This window comes from Ammospiza nelsoni, chromosome 1, assembly GCF_027579445.1.
Source record: "Ammospiza nelsoni isolate bAmmNel1 chromosome 1, bAmmNel1.pri, whole genome shotgun sequence".
In the NCBI taxonomy this organism is placed as follows: domain Eukaryota; kingdom Metazoa; phylum Chordata; class Aves; order Passeriformes; family Passerellidae; genus Ammospiza; species Ammospiza nelsoni.
The window spans coordinates 14,442,014-14,467,954 of record NC_080633.1 but is presented as its reverse complement, the minus strand read 5'-3'; the positions used below and the strand labels follow the sequence as shown (position 1 = coordinate 14,467,954).

At 40.4% G+C, this 25,941-nt stretch overlaps 1 protein-coding gene across 13 annotated transcripts in view; it reads right to left on the bottom strand.

The window, feature by feature from the left end:
* Positions 1 to 25,941, bottom strand: part of PARD3 (par-3 family cell polarity regulator) — a 444,327-nt gene that overhangs the window by 91,944 nt on the left and 326,442 nt on the right. For 8 of the 13 annotated variants that reach the window (XM_059493593.1, XM_059493600.1, XM_059493617.1 and 5 more), the window contains 2 exons: positions 24,977 to 25,087; positions 5,925 to 6,179 (listed from right to left, as the gene is read on the bottom strand). In XM_059493593.1, the coding sequence (XP_059349576.1) occupies positions 5,925 to 6,179; positions 24,977 to 25,087 (366 nt within the window). Of the gene's footprint in view, positions 1 to 5,924; positions 6,180 to 22,761; positions 23,160 to 24,976; positions 25,088 to 25,941 lie in introns of those variants that run through there. The other 5 variants (XM_059493627.1, XM_059493697.1, XM_059493705.1 and 2 more) reach the window with 3 other exon arrangements.

The window sequence follows — 25,941 nt, the reverse complement described above, 5'->3', positions numbered from 1 at the left end:
GTCTATGAGAGACCAAGCTAATTTTTAGGCAGTCCTGGGGGCAAGGATTACTGGCTTATAGGATGAAGGGTAGAGAAACAAAAAACCCCAATGTGTTAGCGCTGAAGTGAAATTAAACCCCATGAAGAGTCTCACAGAGGCTCTAACTAATCCTTCTCTGGGTTAAAACAGACAGAGGAGGAAAAATACCACAATGACTTCCAAGTATTTTTTTCAGTTTTACACATTAGAGAGCTGCAAACAGTTCATTAACCCACTGCTCTCCAGGCAGCTTGCCTTGGAGAGTCTGATTATTCCATAATGGCATATGTGCCATTTTGTAGGCCAAGAAAGTCTTTTCAGAAGTCAGACTCTCACAGGAATGAAGCTTTGTAATGTCACAAAAGAGTGATACTGACTGGAAGGTAAGGATTTAAACGCTGTTGACTATTAATTTCTGAAACATTACCAATTACTTATGGCGTTTGCAAAACAAAAAGGTCCCTGCAACTTGAGTATTCTCAATATATTCACCTGCAGGAGTGGTTCCTGGTATCTGCAGGGCTCTGATGGCAGAGGGTGATGAACAGGGAAGAACAAGGGATCCAGGAGATGGGAATACACTCCCTGATCAGCAAAGAGAAGTAAACAGAGGTAGGAGGGAAGAGCTTACTCATAATCTTATTCAATATAGGTTGTTAGCCCTCTGCACAGCTCTGCAGGTTTTAAATGTCACTGGATAGATGGTTTGCAGGGCCATGGCCTTTCCCTCCACGAAAGTGCTCTTCAAGTCAACTTCTAGAACCATCAAAAAATCTCTTCTTCTGAGAAACACCCTAGCATTTACAGGATGCATTGCCCTAAGTAATAACTCCTATCTCTATCTCTGGTGGGCCTGGCACTAAGCTCCAATTCCTAGGCATAAATGATCACACAGACTTAAGAGCACTCCTGTGACTGACACTACTAATAAAGAAGTTTAATATAGCTGCACAAGAGCCAGCTTTTTTAACAAATATTTATCCAAGCCCAGCAATATAGTATTTCATAGCTTTCATGACCCATTCTGCTATTGCTAAGAGTTATTTTATATACACTAGAAAGACAGGGTCTGCTTATTTCACTTTTTACATATTCTTTTATTATATTAGAGTGTTTCTATGCAGTTTCCAGGTTTCATTACTCTCATGCCAATTTATGCACAAAGATATTACTGAGAAAATCAAAGTTAACAACTTAATAAAATGTTCTCCCATTCTTTTTGGAAAAGCAGCAAGGAAAGTATGTGACCCGACCTGGAAAAAAACAATCTTGCCTCCTTGCACTGAGCAGATGACAGTTAAAGGAAGTGGGGTTATTTTCAGTTCCCAGATATTCCTTTGACATAACTTGATTCCACTTCTGATAGAAAATAAAGCAGTTCATAAAGGTCTCCCTTCTAAAATGAAGGTTTTTTCTTTTAATGGCAAAATGCATGCAAAAAGCATATGATTATGGTATTTATGTTTCCATTAAAATGTCCTCAGCAAGCTGGAGGAGTCTAACCTACTATTTTCAAGCTATTTAGATTTACAGCAGCACAGTGCCTATTTTATTTCAATTTTATTTCAGGACAATGCACTCTTGGTGGGAAATGATTAAAGAGTGACAGCCATTAGGAGTTGTCTTTCTGCATCGTGCTCAGCTCTGGATGTCAGGTGATTGCCATAAAGCCCCACTGTATGGCATCCTTGTCATCTACATGAAAAGCAGTATTGATCAGTCGTTCAGCTTCTCTTCTGTGTAATGCAAAACATACTAGAGACATTTTTCAGCTAAGCTGAAAGCCTTATTCTCAAGAACCATGTTCTTGAGACACCTCTTTCCCAAATGATAAAATAAACATAGATTATACATTCCACCTCTGCTTCACTCCATCAATGCCTAACGAAGAAGTGAAAAACTTCTTAGCAGCCTGTCTCTATTCCCTGTCAGTGCACTGGATGGAGCTGATGTCACAAGGGCAGCTCATGTATATGCAGCTAGGCTGATCATCAATCTCTCCCAACATGTTTATTTATTTGTTTATTTATTTATTGATAGAGCTTCCTTTCTTCTGAGCAATAAACTCCTCTGCTAAGAAAGACAATCTGCTTTCAGTCTCTAGGATAAAGAGCAGAAAATAACTTTTTTAGTGTTACATCCATAACTGATACAAACACTGAAAAACCAAACCAACCAACCAAGCAACACTTTCTCCTCTAAACTCCACCAAATATCCATTAATGATTGAACTCTGGTGCAATACAAATCTGCATTAAAGTAGTTCTAAACCAGTTTCAAATCCTGTAAGGATATATTTGAGTAGCACTTAATATTTACAGGCTGGGTTTTTTTAATAGCCATTGTCAGTAAAATTGGCAAGTCATTGTCACTTACACACATCTAGCTGTGCATGTCTCCAATGAGTGAGTTAAAATCTTTTTCTCCTTTGCTGTATTTTGACATTATACAATCTACTTTCTATTTAGAGAAATGAACACACAATGTTTAAGGAATCACCATGTGCTTCCTACTGTTTTGTACTATGTGTCTACACTGATGAGCAGTTGACTACTTGTCCTCCACTTTGCTGTTCACTATTTGCCATGATACAGTTAAACTTACAACAGTTGGTGGCATGTGTTGATGAAAGTAATAGAGAGCTGGGGGAATATTAAAGGAAAACAAACCCTGACAAGGCCTCACACACAGCCACATTAATTCTCTTAGAAGTCATAAAAAAAATTGTCATAAGTATTCAGCAATGGTATGCAAACTATTATGGGACATTTTGTTATAGGCTCCTTTGTAACAGACTTTTAAATAACCTTTTGGACATACTTAAATGTCAAATTTTGTTTGCCACTAAGCACCAAACTTCAATAGAAATAACATTTCCCATATAAACAATGCTGCTTTTAATATGAACGTGCTAAAGATTTGAGACAGCCTGGCCATTCCCAGCTCCTGGCAGTTCAGCACAAGGGTAACACACTGAGTGATTTCCCTTTCCATCCAGGCTGGAAGCAACTGTCTCTACTTGGGTAACCTCTGAATCATCCAGAAGAAAGGAAAGGATGGGAGGGAGAAGAAGTAAAACACGCTGAAAATAACACTCACCACGGGTGAACACTCATGTACACAATATTTTAAGGATTCAGAACTGCAACCAACTATTTGTCATCAAATTTCTTGTAGCTTTATGAGAATAAATCAGACTGCAGAGAAGAGAGATGGAGGAGAGCCTTGAGCAGAGACATTTGGATGCTTGGTGTCAAAAGGGGCATCATAGGCAATGCCAAGTGAAAGAGGAAGGTCTCACTGCTGGAAAGGAATAGCAAGAAAGAGGCTGCAATGCACATGGGGTGAGGAGATGGATATTCTACAGACAAGGAGACAAAAGAGTTAGCAAGCACCTCAGGTCCACATGGTCCCAACTGATTCTTAGAAAAATGCTCAGATGATGCTTTCTTAGTATATCTAAGATAAAACTGTAAAAGATAGAGCAGCCTTTGGGCAGGTATTTCAGCCATAATCCAGACTCTCACACTGAACATTACAAAGGTCAAGCTCCTAGACACCCTCCACACACCTCAAGGAAAACTGAAAGCTGCACCCTCACAGCTCTTACACCTCCTCCACGCCCAGCCAGGTGATCTTTAAAATCCTTTCCAATCCAAACTATTTGTTACATGGTTCTATGACACACTCTCTCAGCATTAGCCCCAAAGTGCAGATCCAGCTTCTTGGAGAGGTAACTTTGAGCCTGAGACTGTGCACATCACTGCAACATTCCCCAGAAGGTCTCCTGGAACCAGGGGGGATTCACCATCTCCACAGCTCTCTTGTTGATACATATGTGAGGAGAGGAAAGAAAACCCTAATACACCAGACCTTCATGCCTCAAACCCCCGAACAGGTATTTCAGAGTACAATTATAGCAAATAATAGTATTTTTACATCTGAATTAAATATTTCTTTCTGGGTGTTTCTTGTCAAGTATGGCCCCCTTTTTCACAGGACCAGGGTTGGTTTTTCATGCCTCATTTCTGGTACCCTACTTGCATTTTATCACTTTGCTCAGGCCCATTGTGTGTGCTGGGTCTCTCCTTTTGTCACAGCATGATCCAGCTGTGAGAGACAGGACCCTCCGTGCTCCCGGAGCAGCCTGAATGTACAAAACTACTGCACTGCTCTTTAGTCCTACCTACCTGATTAACATCAGATTCCCCTGGCACTCCATTATCTTCCACTTTACTCACTCTCTCCTGGCTCTTTTATCAGCCACCACACAGAGTTAACTGGGTCACGCAGGTCTCCTATTTTGCTGTGCCAGGTTTGTATCAAAGAACTTTTTTTTTGTTGATGTGACATTGATGCCATTCAACTCCAGCATGAAACACTGCCTTTGGTCTAACAAAAAAAGCCATGAGAGTCACCACGTGGCAGACATATCCAACCAAGCTACCTTGATTTCCAAAGGCACAAAAGTGCTGAAATGTCAGGCACCTGGGTATACCAGTGCCAGCCAATATAAGGCTGAGGAATACAAAATTCCAAGGACACAGATGCTGTCATCTTTTAACATTATTTTGCTTCGTTCACTGAAATAATGTACATATACCCACAATATATAAATTATTTACTATGAAAAGTAGGCCTTTTACACAATGCAAGAGAATGGTGTGATTGAGAAAATAAAAAGGCAGCTGTGCAACCGATTTTTAGTAAAAATGTAAACATTCCACAATGCAGATGAAATTTTCTTGTTTGCCATATTAGAGGATGTATATTTATCAATATTATGTAAAGAAAATTTCCAAAATAGATGAAGTGGAGGGTAAGGTACAACACTCTCAGTCCTCAAAGAGTTTTAGATATTTAGCTGAAACATAAATTACTCTACTACCACCTAGAACAGAATATGCAAGGTGAATGCCACTGCTCATGCAGAAGCTATACAGATCTCAAACACTGCAGACAAAGACATTGCTTTGCTGATTTTACTGAAAATTCAATATTTTTCTGCTGAAAGAATGAGGTAGAAAACAAAGTGAATGGCTTGACTATGAGCTAAATAAATAAGTTCCAAATGAGTGAACAATATGTCTTGCACTAGCATTTTAGTTTTAATTTTTGTAATCCTGAGAAAATTCAGAACTATAAGTTTACAATAGTAAGCCAAGAAAACAGGTGTATTTTCACTGTTAAAGCATAAAAAACCCCAGTGAATTCTGCCTCTCACTACTTTTACTTTATGTTAGTATACATTCCTCTTTTAGCTTCAGGTTTTCAAATTAACTCAGAACTCCATCAACAGAAAATAGAATTTTGCCCAGTTCCATCATAAAAACAAGAAAGACATAGTTCAGATAACTGCAGGAAGAGTACAAATCATAAGCTACAACCCAACAAGTAACTTAAAATTTGCTCACTTGGTCAATACTTAATCAAAAATCTCAGCCTGTTAGACTGAACTTCAGGACTACAGTAGGACTAGAATCCATGTAAGCTTTAATCCATTTTTGCTATATCAACAGTAACCTTTTAGAGATTTTGTAACAGTTATAAGTAGATTAGAAATGTTGTATTCCACAAACATATCTGCTAGAGCTTTGACAATAAACCTGATTATGTTAAAAATTTGAATGTAATTCTAACGATACCCAACAGTGATTCCAAAATTCCAAACCATCTGAAGAAAGAGAAGAAATGTAGTTACTTTGCAGAAAACAACTTTCCTACCCCATACTGTAACAAGTTTATTTGAGTAAATTCAACACTGTTCTACATAAAGGCTTTAAAAAGCCATTAACAGAAATCCAGCTCTGCCTTTCCAACTGATGTGGACAACCACGTCCCATGACCAAAGCAACACGAGGGCGGATTTTGATAGGGTGCACTGATTGATGTGTGGCGCTTACCTGTCCACAGGTGAAGACTTTGAGTTCCGTGGTTTCTTCACCTGGGCGTACAAGGCCTCCGCAGTCTGTCCCTCCCTGGGGCTCTGTGGCCGGGCGCTCAGCGTCACCGTGCCGCTGTTTGGGGAGTCGTAGGCGGCGATGCCGGCGTACATGGGATCCGCGTCGCAGCCGAACGCCCGGTTAAACTCCTGGATCTCCGCGTAGTCGCGCTCCCGAGCCTGCCTCTCCCGGAATTCTCGAGTTTTTGCTTGGATTCTGAAAAATTAAGAGAAGGCTGAAACCGATGGGTGTCCCCCCTGAGGCGTTTGAAAGCTGCAGTCAGCAGACACTTTAGGTAGCCTATCTCAATGGAAACCAGTGAAGGTTTCCAGTTTCAGTTTGCCATGAGGTCTCAAGTTTACCTTGGACATTGAAACAACGCTAATAATCAACATTGGTCTTTAAGGAGTACATCTGATTATCCACTGTCTTTGGTTTCATTCTTAGCTAAACAATCACTGGCCATAGCTGCTGGTAAACAGAGTTAATCTATTGTTTCACGCTTCCTAGGATGCCTGTGTTATTACCTGGCCTTACATAATTTTTATTGTATTGTACTCCATTAAAACATACCAGATTTAATGGTTCTAATGCAGGTATTTAACGTACTTTCTTAGCTTAATACTACAAAAAATTTTTTTTCAGAATTTAAAAACTGTGTAGGGATAGGACATGGATATATTTATGTTTGCATGCATGCAGTAAACAGCAGAAGCAGATTCTTGTAGGATTCCTTTGAGATGTGCATGCTTTTTAAAAAATATAAACAGAATCTGGCATCTCTCAAAAGCAGGCTGCATCTTCTCAGAAAGTGCCTTGTGTTAAAGTTACAAATGAAAGGTGATGCTGGACAGGGTTTTATATCTATGTGCACTAATTTAGCTGTATGATAAAAAGTGACAGATAGAAACAGATGACATTTAGGAATTTGACAAGCACAAATCGAGCAGAGGTCATACTTTCAAAAGCACATAAAGCTATTACAAAAATTTGATCAGGGCTTCGAAGTCTCTTTGGTATTTTATGAAATTTGATGTATTGCACACACATAAGCACAGCCAGCTGACCACACCCCCCCTTTACACTGTCTCCCCAGACCAGTTTAATATTCTGTAATCATCGCAAAATGAAGCTGTCTCCTCCCTTCCATTAGTAAAATGTGCTCCTTTTTCATCTAATTACAGCCATGGCTACAGAGTGACAGCATCCATCCATGCAGACTGCAGCTCCGTGCATCTCTGCTGTGTGCCATTTCCAAGGACATCTTGTTTGCCAACTTTCAACAAGAGCAGCCCATTCAAAGCCTCTGTCTCTTTTGAAAGCAAGCCTCGACTCTTCTGAAAATAGAAAAGCTTAAAGTTAGGTAACTTTGACATTCTTGGGAATTTTAAAATGGCCCCCTCAAGATTAGATTTGCAAAAACGAAAGGGGATACACAAAGGGTGGTATTCAGACTGCAGATAAAGACATGAAATCTCAGTGCTCACACCAGGTGAGCTCAGAGCAGCCATGTGTGCAGGTTCCCCGTATGGTGGCCGGGAGCTGTTGGCAGCAGACTCCAGAGTCAGGAACCATCCATGTGTCAGAGAATGAAAGAAGTCACTCTAGAGACACTCTTGATGCTGCTGCTTGTGCCTTCCTTCAGAGCTTGGATGCCCAGCCTTGACTGAGCTGCTCAAATACAAGCAGCTCTGGCCACCTGACACCCCCAGGTAATCCTGATGGACTTGCAGCTGCTGGGCAAGGACTCCCCAGGTCATGCTGAAGTCCCTGAGACTGTGACAGCCCAAATGACACAAGTCATCTGTGTTCAAGCATGTGAATCCAGCCCTGAGCTGGTATGTGAAGATCAGAAATGGCTCTTGGTCAGACTGAATCCCAAGCAAACTGTTCCTTTACAAAGATCACCATAAAAAATAAGGGAATACAGGGATGGATACACAGACATGTTTTCCCCCACAAACCCTGAAAGTATTGACCATAGATAGTGATTTGGGATACAACTGATTGACTGAATTACCTTCAACAGACAGAACCACCTACATTGATGGCTCAAAGACCCATTTACATGCCCCATGTTGAGTCACAGTGAAAAGAAAAAAAAATTTAAAAGTTCATTTTAAACAAACACAACTTTTTAATTTTGCAAATATTAAAATTATTTTATTGTTTGCTTTTTATTTTAATAGGGAAGAATGGAAGTGAAAACTACAACGCTAGTCAGCTGAGAGAATTTTCCTCTACAGTTTCAGCAACATCAGACTGGAATTGGTTTTTGTTTAATTCACAGTGGAGAGGGACTCAAATTTAAATGCAAAACTAATTTCAAATTTAAAGAGGGTTTCTGCAGGTCTATTTTAAAATAAAATCATATATTTTACCTTCTCCAATACCCCAAAACTGTTAATTCAGAAGTGTTACAGCCTTAATCACTTTGAAGGTATCTATGTAGGAGGAAAAACAGGTCTGAAAACCACCTGTGCATGTTGATTCCTCTCACTGTAGTTTACCTCCCAATTTGTAGTCCAGTATTATTTACTCTGTGAAGAAATGTATTTATCTCCTTATATTTGTCCTCTGAATGAGAGAAGCAAAGGAAATCAGAAATTTCTTAGACATTGGTAGCTTTAATTTTCCTTTAAATGGATAATTTATCATCACAGATGGGAACACTGTCTGACACCAATTCGAAGGAAAAAATCCATGCATTTTAGATAACCAAAATTTCAGTGCATGAAACCAGACAGTGTGACAATAATGTGGCATAGAGTAATTCAATCAGAGGAAAACATTGTTACCTGAAGTGCTTATAATACAGAATTACCTGGTGGTTACAGGTGATATCTGCTTGTGTTACACAAACTGCTATGGGAGAGGGCAGTGACCTTCTGAGCTTTTTGACTGTGAAGATCACATCACTCCCCACAGGTGCAGACATGAATTCCCTCATGAAAGGTTTTTATGTGAAAAACCTTTTCTCCTGCATCTGCTTATTGGCTCTTTAATAGTTTGGATGCTGAGCCATTTGCAGCCAGAGCATTCAGATTTTCCCATGCATGGCTCCATGAGGGATACTTATTCCCATTCAAGTGGGAAAGAACTGATTTCTGAAGTGTTATGGAATTAATTATGCCCATATCTACCAAAAAAATTTTTAGAGTATTTTCTACAATTGCTAATACAATGTATTAATACAAATAAATAGTATTAAAAATCAGAATCTAAACACATTAATCTTCCTGTTAATTATAAACAGAGTACCCAGTAACTGCAATAACATTTAACAAAAGATAACACTAAAATTAAAGGTATAAAGTGTCTGACTATACTGAAACCCAAAATGTTCCAATTTGTTTCTCTTAATTATTCTTTTGTGCTTTACATTTAAGCCAGTGTGAAAATGCTAGCACTTTCACATGACAAAAGTATAGATATTTTAATTGCTTAAGATATTTTTGAATATTGTTTCAAATATGGTTGGGTTTGCCTTTTCAAGGACATACCACATTTAAACATTATGTCTTTCAGCTTGAAGGAACCAAACAACTAGGGAAAAATATGTAGGCATACTCTTGAAAAGAATAAGAGCTCTCAGCTGAATACTGCACTATCCCTTCTGAATTATAATAGCTTTTAACTCTGAATATATTTTTATATAAGGACTTGAACTTAATGTGAAGCTGTATTTTATGCTGCCCCTCTGTGTGCTCATGTGTGTATATGCTTGATGCGCCCTAAATCATTTGTTAGCACATAGCACATCAAGTATGGATATGGGAAATGCCAGGGCAGACTGTTGAGGGGAAGATTAAAATGGTTATGTAAACACACTGTGCAGCACAGATGAGAACCAAAACTGGCTGTGTGCTTCAGCCCTAATCAGCAACACCCCCACTAATGAAATCCAGTATCTGGAGAAGTGTTTGACCACAGTGCTTTCGTTTCATAATGTGGATAAGTGTATTAAGCTGTCTTCACTGAATTGTATTCCTTCATGACATGGCACAATAAAAACGCCTATGTCTGAGATTTCAGATCAGCTAATTTTGAGGATTTATGGCCATCCTAAGGATTTTGTGTGGTTTGATAACAATAATAATAATAATGCTAATGCTTAACGTTCACATAACTCTTCATCATCAAAGAGTTTTTGCAGAAACTGCTAATCAGTTTTTCAGTATTTAAACTAAACTTTTAAAAATACAAAAGCTATCCCAAGAAGTTTCTAAGCCCTTCCTGCTGAAGTGTTAACACTGCAAATGTCAACAACACACTGTCATACTTTTGAGACTCAAATTATAATGTTCAGTATAAACTATCCTCATGCATTTGTGTGCCATTCAATTCAAAAGCTAATGATAACTGCCTCAAATGACAATATTGTTAGCTGCAGAACTTCCTATAATTGTTAGAAGAGCTTTTCATTGCAAGCTAATCCAGTAATGATAGACATACCCATTGTACACCAATTCCTATCTATGCACAGGAAATGGTGGTCGCAAAAAGAAGGCAAAAGCTTTTGCATGGCTGTCCCCAGGAAACAGCAGCTACCTTGTTCCCTTCTTATAAACTGTGAGTGGTATTCAGCTTTCAGATGAAGGCAACTACCATTTTAAACACCTAAATTTAGGTATCAAGGTAAGTTTTGAACTCCCAGGAGAGCTGGTCAAGATTCAGCCACAGCAGGCAGCTGCTGCATGGGCCAGCACACAGTTCAGCTGAACATCTGTAATATGGACATTTTGAGGTGAAGCCAAACCCTTCTCCAGGCTCTACCAACTGTGTTGAGTAGCCCTTCCTTGACCACAAAGGGCATTTAGCCATGTAACTCATATGTGGGTGCTAAGTAATCTTATTAATTTGGGATTCAATTCCACCCTGAACTAAATGTTTACTGCAGTTCTCTGAACTATACTTTAACTTTTTATACTTTAACAGAAAAAGCAAATCCATTGAGCTGGATGAGCTGTTGCTAGTAAAAGTGAATAAGCAAAGCTGTCAAAAGAAATCAGCCCTTATTTCATCTAAAGTTGGGAGTAGATTATAAGTATATCCCAAATCCCCCGGGACCTTCAGTCTCCTTTGTTTGGATTTTTCAATATTAGTGATTTAGGTCCTTACACAAAAATCACTAATTGTCTTAATTGATAAGTAGTGGGAAGGATATTCATGGCTAGTACATTACATTTACCACTGCAATGGCACCAATGTCCTCCCCTAAGAGCAGAAAAAAAGTTGGCTGCTGTTTCTGGTGTGCAATTGCTTGGTCAATTCAATTAATCCTCCGGCTGCTGCCAGGATTCAGCTATTGCCCAAGTGATAATCCACACCCTCGTCTTTTCCACCGAGACTCACTCATTTACAAAATCAGTATTGAACGCTTGCAGTTCCACATATGTGAGATGGCTGACAATGTTTATTAAGGATGGAAACAGCATTGTGTAAGGACAGAAGCTTAATGACAAGCCATTCACGGCTGCCAGTTCTCAGTTCTTCTACCATCAGACTGGCATGCGCTGGGATGATGGATTGGAAACAGAGAAAAACAACAACACGTTTAGAAAGCCAGGCAGCTTGTTCAAGTTAGTCCAGCGGGATGAACACATTCAGCCCAATTTTTGCCAGATATCGTTTCTAATAAAGAGGTCAGAAAGTGCATTGGCCAGCAGCCAGATCTTGTCAAATCTGTCCCCTCCTTCTCTGCTAGTGAAAAATACCTTGCAGGCACAGCACACCAGGTCTCACTGCTCCTCCCCCAACCTTCTCTACTGCCTTCGGGGCTTTAATGGCCCTTTTTCTAATTTTTGGCAATCAAGTCAATATGGGAGTTTGTCCTCTCCTCTATTTTTCTTTGACCTTTGTCTGGAGCCAAGCAGAATTTTTCTGACAACTAGCCTTCTAATGAGGGTACCTTGATTATAGGCATTACTGTGATTTCACTCTGAACCGGCATATGACACTTAGCTTTTCTTGCCATGATTAGAGCTACTCAGTTATCACAGTTATAACCACCCTCAGCAGAGCCATCTGCTTCCCTGGGAAAATCATTCTGAAGGATCACTGTGCACAATGGATAATCCTGGCCACCAACAGCCACAGCTTGTAAATAAGAAAGTCACCTCCTCTTCCTGATTTCCCCCCATTTAATTCAAAACTTTTTTTAAAAAGTCAGAAAATACTGCTATGTAAATATAATTTTTCAATTGAAAGGCTAGAGACCCAACTTTCTCAAGTCATTAAAAAAAAATTAAGAGTTCTGCCTTATCTGCTATAGATATACATGTGTGACCAGTTGACTGAAATATGACCATCCTCTGACCTCAGACACATGAGGAAACACATGCAAAATGTAATCAGTTTGCACAGGCATACAGGGACAAAATCAGAAAGGCCAAAGCATAATGTGAAATAAAAGTAGCAGGGAGCTTCAAAGATGACAATAAATCATTGAGTAATTGCATTAGCAGTAAAAGGAAGAGCAAAGAAAAGGTTGCTCCCCTGCGTGGCAGTGAGGGAAGGATATTGACAGATGATGCTGAGAAGACCTGAGGCTTAATGGTTTTTCCCTTTGCATCTGTCTTCACTGAAATGGTTGACTGCAAGCAGATGACCAGCATAATTGACTACCACCAATAACAAAAATATCTTCAATATACCAGCAAAAAAAGCAGCTAGAAACTGGTTAAGGTAGTTGAAGTTCATCTGACACACACAACTGTCTGAGGCAGCCTCAGACTTTTTCAGCAACTAGGAGAACTTGTTGAGGACAGCTAAAACACTAAAAAACTAGGAAAAGTCAAACATACCTCAGAGAAGGAGCAGAATTAAAGACTCATGACTTTAACTTCAATCCCTCCTTAAGTAAACTACTGGTAAGCACAGAGGAGATAATGGGACAAGCAGTAGCCACCAAAAAGTTATTAAGAACAGATGTGGTTTAGGTCAGTCAGATTTCCCTTCTAAAACATGGGAAATGGCCTTGTGAACAGAGCAGAAACAGTCCCAGGCTAAGAAAAACAGCTAGGGGATGGATGCAATAGGTTGAACAAGGCTGCTCCTACGTAATATCTAGAGAATAGATTCACAGTCACCAGAATGGACAGATTGAGATATTTTCTATGTAGATCACCTTGAATTTACTCAGAATTTTTCATTATTAATTAGGACACTACTGAATCTGCAGAAAACCCAAATGAAGGAACTTTGGAGGAAAGGATTAAGATTTCAAATGTTCTCGAAATACAGAGTAGGCTATAAAAATAGAATTAAATAACAGCAACTAGAAGGTAATTTACATAGTTCAAATAAATAAACACTTAATTAAACGTAGAGAAAAAAATCTGTGAGTTGCTTTTTCAAGAATGGATCTGGAAGTTCTACTGGGTAACATATATGAGTCAACAACATCAAGCTGTTTGGGGAAGAAAAACAGAGTGGGGACATAACAGCCATCTGCAAACACCAGAGGAAGAGAATAATGTGTTAGGTATTTAACTGAAGGAAGAATAATTAGGATACTGTGAGCAGGGCAACTTCCTAAACAAAAGGCAGTGGAAAAGACTGCCATAGGAAGCTGTAGAGTTTATTATAAACCAAGAAAATGAAAAAAAAAAAAACAAAAAAAACCCCACCAGGATGAAACAAGCATCTTGCAGGAATAGCATATCATGCAGATACTACCTTTAAAAAGTGATATAGTCTCTCTTAAAGATCTATAATTCTGCACCTCCATAGAAATTTTACATACATATATTTCCTACATATTGGTTTTACAACAGCTGAGAAATGTAACAAGGACTACATTTTTTTCATTTAAAAGGCTGCCCATCATCTCCAAATTAAAGAAATGTATCTACATAATCAGACAGTCTTAATTTTCTTTCTCCTTCAACAATCACAGCCTATCTGCCAATTAGAATATGTGATAGTACTTACTGTCTCTCTGAAGATCCCCCCTCCTCAAATCAGAAGAGATGCATGAGAATTTCAAAAACGTTTAATGAGCTACAACCCAGGAGGGCTGCAGTTAAAAAAGAAAAAAAGGTGAAGGATAAAGGTGATAAGGTGATTACTTTAAGTGCCCTAATATATTAGGGAGAGAACATTATGCTCATTTTTATAAGGAGCTATATTAAAGAAGGCTATTAAAGAAGGCAGCAAAATACAAATGAAGACGTAAAGAAATGAAAAAATGCAGGAGAGAAAGTAAATATTATGCATATGAGCAGGTGAAGTGCAAACACCAATTTGAAATCAAGTGACATTGATGAAACTAAAGGAGACATTAAAATTATTTCCTCTAACCTTGTGGAATCTCATATATTTCACCCCCATCCTTCCTTATCACCTGACCTTCTTGATTCACCCTTTGTCTTTACAAAGTGACGACACGTCCATGTCAGCAGGTTTGCCAGTATCTCAAACCTGCTTTCTTGGATGTTGCAGTAAACAAGTGAAAATCCTTGCTTACTTTGGGTTAAAAAATCTGCAAATTATCTTGCCTACACTTCAATGGAGCTTTCAGCCTACTTTACAGTTAACAGTCTGCCACATTGTAGGGTGGAGGGTTTGCCTGCTGTGCTTTTTTTTAAAGAATACATATGTTTCAACCAAAGGAGAATGTTGCAGGTACATAGGCAGCATAGGTTCTCCATCTCCAGAACAAACACTACTTTGACTGAAATTTTCTGTCCTATTTTCATGTCTGATCCAAGGATCAGTGACCTCAGAAGTGGAGGATCACACAAATGAGCAAATGAGACTGTTACCCTGCTGGGAAACATGTTGCATCAAAGAACATTATTGCTGTCTGAAAGTAAAATGGAAATTAGTTTTTCTTTTACATAACAAAACTGGCCAGAAAGGCTGATATTCACACCTATGACAACAGGTTCTTCATCATTAGATTATCTTAGCTCTAATCTCCTATTTAGCTCTTCTGCTGGACTGAAGTAGAAAGGAAGAGATCATGATATTCAACTATTGCTGAAACACAAGTTCCTGCTCTCATCCCTCCTCACTTTAAAGGCTCTGCTTTCCTCTTCATGCAGACTTGCTTGGACCATTTCTTCCAGTACATTTTTTTTTTCCCCAACTGGAGAATAATTCCAGAGAGCAGCATTGGTGGGTAACATCTGAATTCTGCAGCTAGATGTGTAAGGAGCAGCTGTTCCCATGTGTGCAAGAAGCAAATGACATAGGCAAACCACATTTCAAATGGCACCATACATCATACCATGATTCAAATCAGTCATTCCCAGTTACTGGAGGCAGAAACTTGAGGTTGTGCTACTCTTATCAGTTGGTTGAACTGAGCCTATCCACCAGTCATGCTCCTCTAGCTGAAGTCCAGTAACACAAGTGGGCACAAAATTCTGCTGCTAGCTCTATTTCAGGTAGATTGTTCTGTGTTTCTAGAGTACTATGTATAAAATAGCCTAATCTGGAACATGGAAAATGAAACAGTATGAAGGGACAAAAAAAACAATGAAAAACCTCACAACAAAGCAAGGATTATGTGAATCTCATACACTGAAGATGAAAGAAAAGGAAAAGAGAAAAAAACCCCCAAACCAATAAAGAATATAGCTTATAAGTCAATATCTCAGCTCAGGACCCTCAAATTCACACCTACAGCACCTCTGAGGATTCACTTCTAAAACCTCACTGGGTCACAGTAAGGACAGCACAAATCTCCAGCGTGGCCAGAAACAGAGCCAGATGTCTCATAACTCCTAAAGGGTTTCTTCTAGTAACTGGTTACAAAATAAAGTTTGCAGCTGTGCTGTGGAGGGAGGATGGATCTGCCTGTTACAGATGCATCATTAGGTGTCTTTCTGGCTAGTCAAATACTTGCTGCTGCATTTAAGAACTATAAAAAGGAGTAGGATTAGTGCCTTGTTTTACTGTCAGAGTCCTCTGGTGCAGTGTGGAAAACCTGACAGGTTTTGAGTTCTGTTCAATTCAGCAAGAATAAGTTCAGTGAGTTAGTAACTGTGATACAGCTATTTTAATTCTCAAATAAGTCTCTGCCACTAAAGGAGAATTCTTATGACATCAGAGGACATGCTGCTGCCTTAGCCTGAAGTTCCTGACATTCTAAAGTGAAACATTTTAGTGCTCTTACTTTGAACTAATATGTCTAAGAGAGTACTGAATTTATGTGATCTACAAGACACCTTAAACTAATTTATAACACAGAATATTATAAAGACTACCTAAATTATGTTTTTTTCAATATATTGCAAGGGACTTGGCTGGGACTTGGCTAGACCTTGCCCAGTGCAATGTATTGAATCACTACAGAAAAATAATAAAGAAAATATGCTTTTAGCATGATGTCTTAAAACCTCTCTAATTACAATATGTAGTTAGAGAATATGTGGTGTTTTGTTTGAAAAACTACTCCACTAACTATTATTCTATAAAGGCTTCAATTTACATAGCTCCCAAAGTCAGTATTTTTATGAAGTGGAACTGGTCTGAAATGTTTTTCCAAAGATCAATATTCACATGCTTCACTTCTGTGTTCTCTTCCAAAAATTATTGCCATTGATTTTCTTTTTTCATATCCTGCACCCTTATCCATTATGTAAAAAACCACTGCCAAAAACAATGCTACAAATCTCCATGAAACTGAGACAAGCAGACCCCATCACAAAATAAGTGAGAATGAGAAACATATTGCTCTGATTTTCTGATCACTGAGGAATTTTTCCTCTCCTCTGTTACAGGCTGGGAAGAAGGTGAAAGTTTTAATGGAAAACTTCACTAATTACTTATATTCTGAATGTTTGCAGTAATAACGGTTTTAGAGGTAACAGGTTTTCTGAAAGCTGTTAAGTGGCATCAAAATAGGGCAGCAGCAAAAGTAAAGCTGAAACTTTGGGTTATTGCAAAAACACAGATAACTCTTAGACATTGTAAGAAACAAAAATCCTTTCCTTATCACAGTATGTTGTCTTTTTTCCTTAAAGTAAGATGAAACTGCTCAATGAAAATATTTTGCTTAAGGGGGAAAAAAGTTGGGGTTTTCCAATAAAAATATTATGGTCTCTCTGGGAAATCTGGAAAGACACCAAGAGTCCTGCTGTTCAGCCCCCTACTCCATCTGATACTTTAACAGTTCCAGATGGCCTTTACTACAGGATGACCTTCCCTCTATTCTTTTATTATGACCTTTGGGTCACAAATTATCTATAGGATGCTGCTGTCATTCTGTAAGACACTGCTGTACTCTTTCATCTAAAGAATAAAGATGCTTAACATTAAAACTCATCTTTGTTAGGCTGACCTTCCAATGATGATCAAACCAGACAGTTATTCCAATCAACGTCATTGCTGCAGAAAATATGTTTCATTTTTTGAAACACTGACATTAAGAAACTAATGCATGGTTTTAAATCAAATCACTTTTGCAATTCTACTTGGCTGGAGAGCATAGCCTGTTATACTCATCTAAAATATCAAAAACATTGCAGCAACAGTTTTGATGAGTTACATTGATTAGAAGGATGTGGTGGGTTTGTTTTTTGTAAATTATTGATGTGGTTTTCATCCCAATGTCATTGATAGGAGGTAATAAAACTCAATGTAGGTTTTATTAATTATTTGTCTTTATCTATCATCACTAACAGAACACATTGAACTTATACAGGAAAGAATAATAAATAGTCCCAATGTACTAAATAAAGTAATAAGGTTAATTTCTTTCCTGCTGTCAGTAAATTCATGTTAGCAGTCTCTCGTCAGCTTGACATCAATTAATGATTTTAATTCCAGACTCTTGTCACAGTACTCACCACCCTTTCGTCTAATTAAAATGGATGATGCATGATGAAGGGAAAACACAAGACTTCTGTTCTTGTTGTAACATTTCTATTCATTAGTATACTTTTACAACAAAGGCCTTGTGGCTTTAATGGTACTAGAGAAGGATGAAGAGAAGTTTATTACATGTTAGAGATAAAGACCCATATACCCTTAGGAAAATATAATACAGGAAGCATTTTATGGAATAACCAAATCCTTCAGGGGAAAAATATTTTAACTATTAATGAACAGGCAGAATGTTTCCCTCTAAATTTAGGGCAAACAACGCGTGATCGACACCCACTCTACTCGCAGCCTTGTTTACATCCGCACAAAAAAGCGCTGTCAGCCTATTGACAGAGCTCCAAAAGTAACAGCAAATCTGCCAGCGCAGGGCAGACGCCTGACCCTCCTCCCCGGGCAGCGCCCCCGCGGCTCCGCGCTGCTCCCTCCCCACCGTGAGAGCCAGCAGCGCCTCCTGCGCGGCCGCCCTGAGCATCCCCGGCCCCCAGAGCATCCCTGACCGCCCTGAGCCATCCCTGGCTGTCCAAAGCCATCCCTAGCTGTCTAGAGCATCTCCGGCCGTCCAAACCCATCCCTGGCCAGCCCAGAGCATCCCTGGCTGTCCAAAGCCATCCTGGCCGCCTAGAGCATCCCTGACCACCCAGAGCATCCCCCACCGTCCAGGACTATCCTCAGCCATACAGAGCATCCCTGGCCACCCAGAGCATCCCTGGCTGTTCAAAGCCATCCCCGGCCGTCCAGAGCATCCTCGGCCTCCCAGGGCTATCTCCAGCCGTCCAGAGCCATCCCTGGCCACCTAGAGCATCCCATGCCACCCAAAACCATCCCCAGCTGTCCAGAGCACCCCTGGCCACCCAGAGCATCCCCAGCCACCCAGAGCCATCCCCGGCCGTCCACAGCATCCCTGACTATCCAGAGCCATTCCCGGCCATCCAGAGCATCCCCAGCTGTCCAGAGCACCCCTGGCCACCCAGAGCATCTCCAGCCACCCAGAGCCATCCCCGGCCGTCCACAGCATCCCTGACTATCCAGAGCCATTCCCGGCCACCCAGAGCATCCCCAGCTGCCCAGAACCAGCCTTGGCAGCCCAGAGAATCCCCAGCCACCCAAAGCCATTCCTGACTGCCCAGAGCATTCCCTGCTGCCCAGAGCATCCCCAGCCGTCCAAAGCCATCTCCAGGTGTCCAGAGCATCCTCGGCCTCCCAGAGCATCCCCAATCGCCCAGGGCTATCTCCAGCCATCCAGAGCCATCCCCGGCTGCTCAGAGCATCCATGGCCACCCAGAGCCATCCTCGGCCGCCCAGAGCATCCTCAGCCATCCAAGGCCATCCCCGGCCGCCCAGAGCCATCCCCAGCTGTCCAGAGCATCCCTGGCTGCCCAAAGCATCCCCGGCCGTCCAGCGCCATCCCCAGCCATCCAGAGCATCTCCAGAGCCATCCCCGCGGCTCAGCACGGCTGTCCCCAGCTGACACCGGCGCCGGGCGCGGCCGCAGGAGCGATCCCGGCGGGGCCGAGCCCGCAGCTCCCCCTCCCGGCCCCGCCGCTCCCCAGACACCGCCGGCCGGGAACGGGCGGCGCTCGGGGCGCAGCGACGGCAGAATCTGTAAATGTAGCTGCCTCTGTAAGGCAGAGGAACAAAAGGTCATGTTTCCGGATCAGAAAGGGGGAAACCAGCACAGCGGGATGTTTCTGGTGCAGACAGAGCTATTCCCATGCACGCACCCAGCGCGGCACCGCTCTGCCGCGTTAGCTGCGCTCCAGCACAGCACAGCACAGGCTGCACAGCACAGCATAGGCTGCACAGCACAGCATAGGCTGCGACTGCACAGCACAGCACAGCTCTGGCTGCACAGCACAGCACAGGCTGCGACTGCACAGCACAGCTCAGGCTGCACAGCACAGCACAGCATAGCACAGGCTGCACAGCACAGCACAGGCTGCACAGCACAGCATAGGCTGCGACTGCACAGCACAGCACAGCTCAGGCTGCACAGCACAGCACAGCTCAGGCTGCACAGCACAGGCTGTCACTGCACAGCACTGCACAGCTCTGGCTGCACAGCACAGCACAGGCTGCGACTGCACAGCACAGCTCAGGCTGCACAGCACAGCACAGCATAGCACAGGCTGCACAGCACAGGCTGTCACTGCACAGCACAGGCTGCGACTGCACAGCACAGCACAGGCTGCACAGCACTGCACAGCACAGCTGCTGCGGCAGAGCAGACGAACACTGGCCACACAGGCCCCCGTCTGACCGCTCTATCGCCCTGCCAGCATCTCCGGAGCCTCTGCCACAGCACTTCCACCAGCACAACACTTTAATCCTCTCCCAAAAGGCTTCTCCTTTATCTCCTCAAGACTGATCCTCCCAACAGGTGTTTAAGCGCTTGATTTTGCATCCGTTCCAATGGAAGTTGAGGAAGAATACAATACTAAGATTAAAACACTTTTATGGTAACACAGAGATTTACAGAACATTAGTAAAGCTCTTAAATCAGTGTATTAACCAAACAGAGAAAATATCCTCTAGACTTAGCTTCCAAGAGGAGAAGTGCCTCTAGAGGCGGATTACAGCATAAGCACTGTTTGCCCATAGATGGATCACGAACTCTGAATCATGAGATTACATGAGAATTGCAACTTTCATCTTTTAAGCATTATCCAGCAGTGAAGCATGCTGGATTCAGATGAATTTCTTAAAAACTTCACAAAGAGGTGCACTTAGTTCATTCCTCAGTTATCTGCTACTCAGGTACAAAGAGTAAAGTTGTTCAGGTCAGGGAGAAGTTTCTTTGCTAAAGGAACTCAGCCCAAGGCTGAAGATCACTGGCACATACGGCCTTGCCATGTGTGCCAAGTACTGCACATGCCTCTGCTAAAGAAGGGAAGACCACAGGCAAAGGTTTTGGATTTGCCGACAATATATATTTTCTAATGAGCACAAAGTTGAAATGGAAAGAAAAAGAATTTTAAAAAAAGCTCAAAACATCAAAAAAAAAATTGAAATAAAAATGCAAGGGTATGGAAGAGGGAGAAGCAAAGATATCAGAACCTGCTGTTTGGAAGGATGTCTCTCTCCAACAAAGACTACCAATAACAACTAGAAGACAAAAGCAGTAGGTTTTCTGAGCAATTCTGTCTTTTTATCTCCTAAGAAAGAGACTACACTAAAGGGCCTTGAAGAATTCAGAAAACATATCAGGGCAATCAGGTTGCAGGGCATCAATGTACACACTGGCTAAATATTGAGCAAACCTACTCTGGGAGGCCCCCAAAGACCAGATGTAGAGGTTTCTGGATTGGAAAGGTCTGTGGGCTTCCAGAGGTTTAGATGCAGCAGCACAGCACAAGGCGACCACCCATATTAACTGATTCCTCTTGGTCACTGACAAAAGTTTCAAAATCTCCTTTTGTCTATCCAACATTGCAATGCCTGTGTAAAACTATAAGCATTTGGAAGCTTCTCTAAAAGCTCAAGACATTCCACACATCTCCAGTCTGCAAAATCCAAGAGATCTTAGCAAGATGTGCAAACCATAGGTACATAGGAGACTCTGGAGTTGATAAAAGCCCTTCTGTAACAAAGCCACAAAGACCCAGGGCAGCTTTCTCAGCCCATCCACATGAATGTAGCATCTCAGTGGTGATTAGTCTGAGCAGTCCAGTGACAGAAAGATGACCACACAGTAAAGAGGGACTCCAAATTAGCATATATGTAAAACAGCTGTGATCTGGCACAGGACCAGAGCTAACTGAACTTGGTTCTTATTCAACTTCCTCAAGACTGCAGTATAAACTCTTTCTTAGGAGACTCAAGGCCACAGTCAGAAATCCTATTGCCCAGTCTTGCCTCAAGTTTTTGACTGGTGCCACTGCTGGGGAGAACCCTTTCTAACAGCACAGCAGAGCCCAGCCAGATTTTAAGATCAGTGCTTGGCAGATACTCAAGGATCATGCAAGCAGACTTGTTTTTGTGCAATAAACCAGAGTTAAACATAGTGACATGGGGCAATGTTCTATGGCCTTGGATGAACTGCTGTTCCAACATTTGGAGGATTTACAAATAGCAAGTATTTTACAGAATTTTTGGTAAGACTAGTGGGTGGTCTTATCAAGTACACCCCTGATTGTTCCAGTATTCCTTGTCATTGAAAGCTGGCTGTATTTTCAACTAGACAACTTCTTTTTTAATTCAAAATTACTTAAAGATTGTCAGTAAACACGCACCATATACATATACCATATATATCCAACACATATAGGATGTAGCTTAAGAGATCCACAGCTTAAGTGATACACTCCTTAATCAAAGAATCACAGAATCAATAAATTATTAATAATAATAAATTTAACAAAAGCCATTTTATTAATTTACTCATGGTAAACTGAAGAGTATTCTTCTTATTTGTCTCATAATCCATATGAATGATAGGTTTTAAAGAAAATACTGCTGTAAGCACAATACTATTAAAATTAATAATTCCATAAAATTGTGGGCATGATTGATTTTTTAATGGACTGTTCAGTTGTTCTCTGACCCCCCTAAGGATTTTTGCTCCTAGCTTCTCATACATAGTAAATTCATTAAATCCAACCTATTTCCCCAAAGCATTGCATCATTTTAGAGGTACACAGTATCAAATATCAAGTAAAATAGAACAAGTGAATTGCACTGCAAAAAATTGAGAAGACAAAAACTCACAGAAAGCAAAGTTAAAATAGCAGCCATTATGAGCCAACACTGACAGTAATATTTTACTCTGTCTCCTAGTAAACATTTTGAGGGATTGTTCAGTTAATTTGCAAGAGTACTCTTCATTAACAGCATGTATCTAACATCATTATTTTACAGGATCAAAAGGAAACTCTGCAATCTAACTGCAAAAACATTTAGTCTCTATGGACCAAATCAACATCTGAATTTTTTAGAAACATAAGGAAGCACCTCACACATTGGATTGCTATTTTATTATCTTTTATTAGTTGTACATGCGACTACCCCAAAGAAGTTGCATTCTCTTGTAGACATAACACAAAGGAAAGCAAATACACAGGGAAAGAGAATAATGGGAGGATAAGGACCCATGTTACTATAACATCAAGCTGTTATGAAGTTCTGGCACATGCATTTTCTGCAGTTTCAGTGAACATATAAAATTGTTTTTATGACACATGAGGAGTGAGATTCCAGGAAAGATTCAAATTGGTTAGCATAACTTGATGGACAGGGATTAGGATTTGCTCCATGCATTGAGGGCTATACAAATAATTTCATAATTCTACCTTGGTACCCAGCGTGACTATTGCAACCTCTCTTACACCATCACATGGACAGTCTACACTCTGACCATTCTTACTGAGAGAGACAGAGAGACACAGAGAGACAGAGAGAGAGAATGAAGAGAGAGAAACGTTACTAACCCAGGCGTCAAGTCTTTTTTCTTTTCATAAATGTACACGGCTGATTTTCTGGGGACCTCATGTTCCTATGAAACCCTGAGGGCCAGCTGGGGCTCAGCAGTGTGTGAAGCCAGGGCACAGAGTGGTGCTTGTCTGGCCAACCATCCCCTGCCCTGAGCTGGGCAGAGCGGGCAAGGCAGCCTTCCTTGGCTCTGCTCCCCTGGCATGAGCTCTGAGGCTGCTCCATCCATGGGAAGGGAAGCTGGCTGCACAAACACCCTCATCACTTATTTCCTTCAATTCCAGTCTTCCTCTTTACCATTTAATCTGCAAGCACTTTACTTTTAAAAACAGTAACAAATTTAATGACTGCCTCACTTTTGTTAAAAAAGAAAAAATAAAAACCAATCAGACTAGAAAAAAAACCATCCAGGCACTGTAATCCAGCCACCTTCTACAATCAGAATGGACGGACAAAGACAAGAATAAATTTTTACATCAATTTATCATAGTATATCTGCTAAAGAGTAAAAAAATTCCCATGATATAATCTAAACAGATGGTCATAAATTATAAAGTTTCTGGAGTTTACCAAGTTAAACCAATAAACACACACTCCCATCTTGTCTTTACTGTAAATCACTCAACCCTAAAAGAACTGAAAGCAAACCATTTTAGGTTTAACTAAGGAGTCTACACAAGAGTTACAGTGGCTCTCTATTATACGGTGGCTCTAATATTCTCTATTAAGCTGTTAATGATGAAGCCACCATTCATGAACTTCTGTTCTTATTTGCAGAAGACCAAGGTGCATAGAGATGGTAATTAAAGAGATCATTACGACTAATTAATATCTCCTCTACAAGGACAAGAAAATGTCCCTCCAGGATTTCTGCATCAATCCTAAATTTATGGTGAGCTATAGCATGACTTTTAGATAAATAATTCTAATGCATAGTTCACTTTCACTGCTAAATATGCCTGAATCTCTTTACCATTCAGCAATCAAACTTTGTAAAGTTTGTCTCCTTACTGAAGTGATGTCAAAGAGGCTGTATCTCAACTCACATCTCCCAGTTTAAGCTAACTGGTAACCTACACTTTTCCACATTTTGATTAAATTGTTCTGAGAGACACCAGAGTCTAGGCCCCAAATATCTAGGACTACAAGAGATAGGATGAAAAGTAGACTGGAAATATTGAGAAGAGCATATGACATATATATTATATAGGGGTTTTTTATGTTAAGGGAAGCTGACAAGGAAAAATAGAGGTGCTCACCACTCATTTTTACAATTAGCAGTTTAATATATATATATCATTCCATAAACAGACTGCATGGCACATAAATAGACTGAACTCCAGTGACAAATATACTGGTAAGCATAATTTTTCTGTTTCTCCTAAATTTATCAATGAAAAATCTAGATATTTAAAACTGAAGAAAAATACAAAACATACTTCATTCTATATAAATATTTGTTTTCTGAAAATGTCAATAAAATCATTTATAGAATATAAAGAGAAAGCATTTCATTTTATTACTTCAGTCTCCTCAATAAGAAAGGGAGATCTGCGTCTATAAAAGATGCTTAACACAGCCAAAGGAGCTGGTCATGCTAATGTCCAAAATAAATCCAGCTTTGTCCTGTTATTTAAAGTATATAAACATATCAACATGTGGAAAATTTCATCAGTGAAAATTGTACTTCAGTTATTTAATTTAAAAAACAAACTCTGTCTATCAAGGTTTAAGCAAATACTGAAGTCTACCTCTCCTGTTCTTGCTTCATTCGTATTCTCTCCTCTTCTGAAGTAAGAGCTTCCTGCACTTTTATTTTACCAGTTTTCTCACTCTTGTCATCTTTGCGATGTTTGCCAAACCTGTTAATAACACACAAAAAAAGAATCTAACTTGTGACATGTACAAAACTGTATTTTCCTTCTTCCATGACAAAGAGAGTTCTCTAAGGACTGCTGGGAAACCAGGAAGGGAAAGTGCAAAGATCTCAGAATCTCAATTTTTAGTATTTTCAGCCTGCTTCCAGGTTGTTGGGTTTTTTTATGTAAGTTTTTTTAATTTTTATTTTCACTTCACTCCTCTTAAAAGTTTATAGAATTCCTCACTGAAGAACGCAACAGACAAAAAAATAATAAATGGACCACATTTCTCCTTTATGCCAGGATTTTGGTGCCATTATTCTTAAACAGTCAAACAATGTTTTAGAACAGCATCTGTGCCCAAGGACACAGCTCAGGTTTGCATTAAGCAAAGGCTTCCCCACTTTGGAGAGGAGAGAGGGAGCTGCAGGTCTGACAGCTCCCAGGGCAGCACCAGCCCCACATCGTACAGGGGCCATTTCACCACACAGAGGACACCATTCAAAACTGTCAATTTGTTCTTTTTCAGCACCAGGGGTTCTTATTTAAACTTTATTACTCGTGACTCTTTCCCAAAGGGTGTTCCAGTGTGGGAGGGTGAAGGGAGGGATGGAGCTGTTGGGGCTGCCCCAGACAGAGATGGGAGCTGCCAACCCAGGGTTTGCCCTCTTCACCTCTCCTCTTCCCCTCTAAAGGCTACATTTCAAATTTATTAAGTTTCTTGCATATTTGCACATTCCACTGTTTTCAGGGAGTGAAGAATTTGGCATTTGAGATAGTTATTATTAGGACAAAGTTATTCCTATTTCTTAAGACATTTCTGATCTGTTCTGGAAGGAATGACTTTCATACAGAGC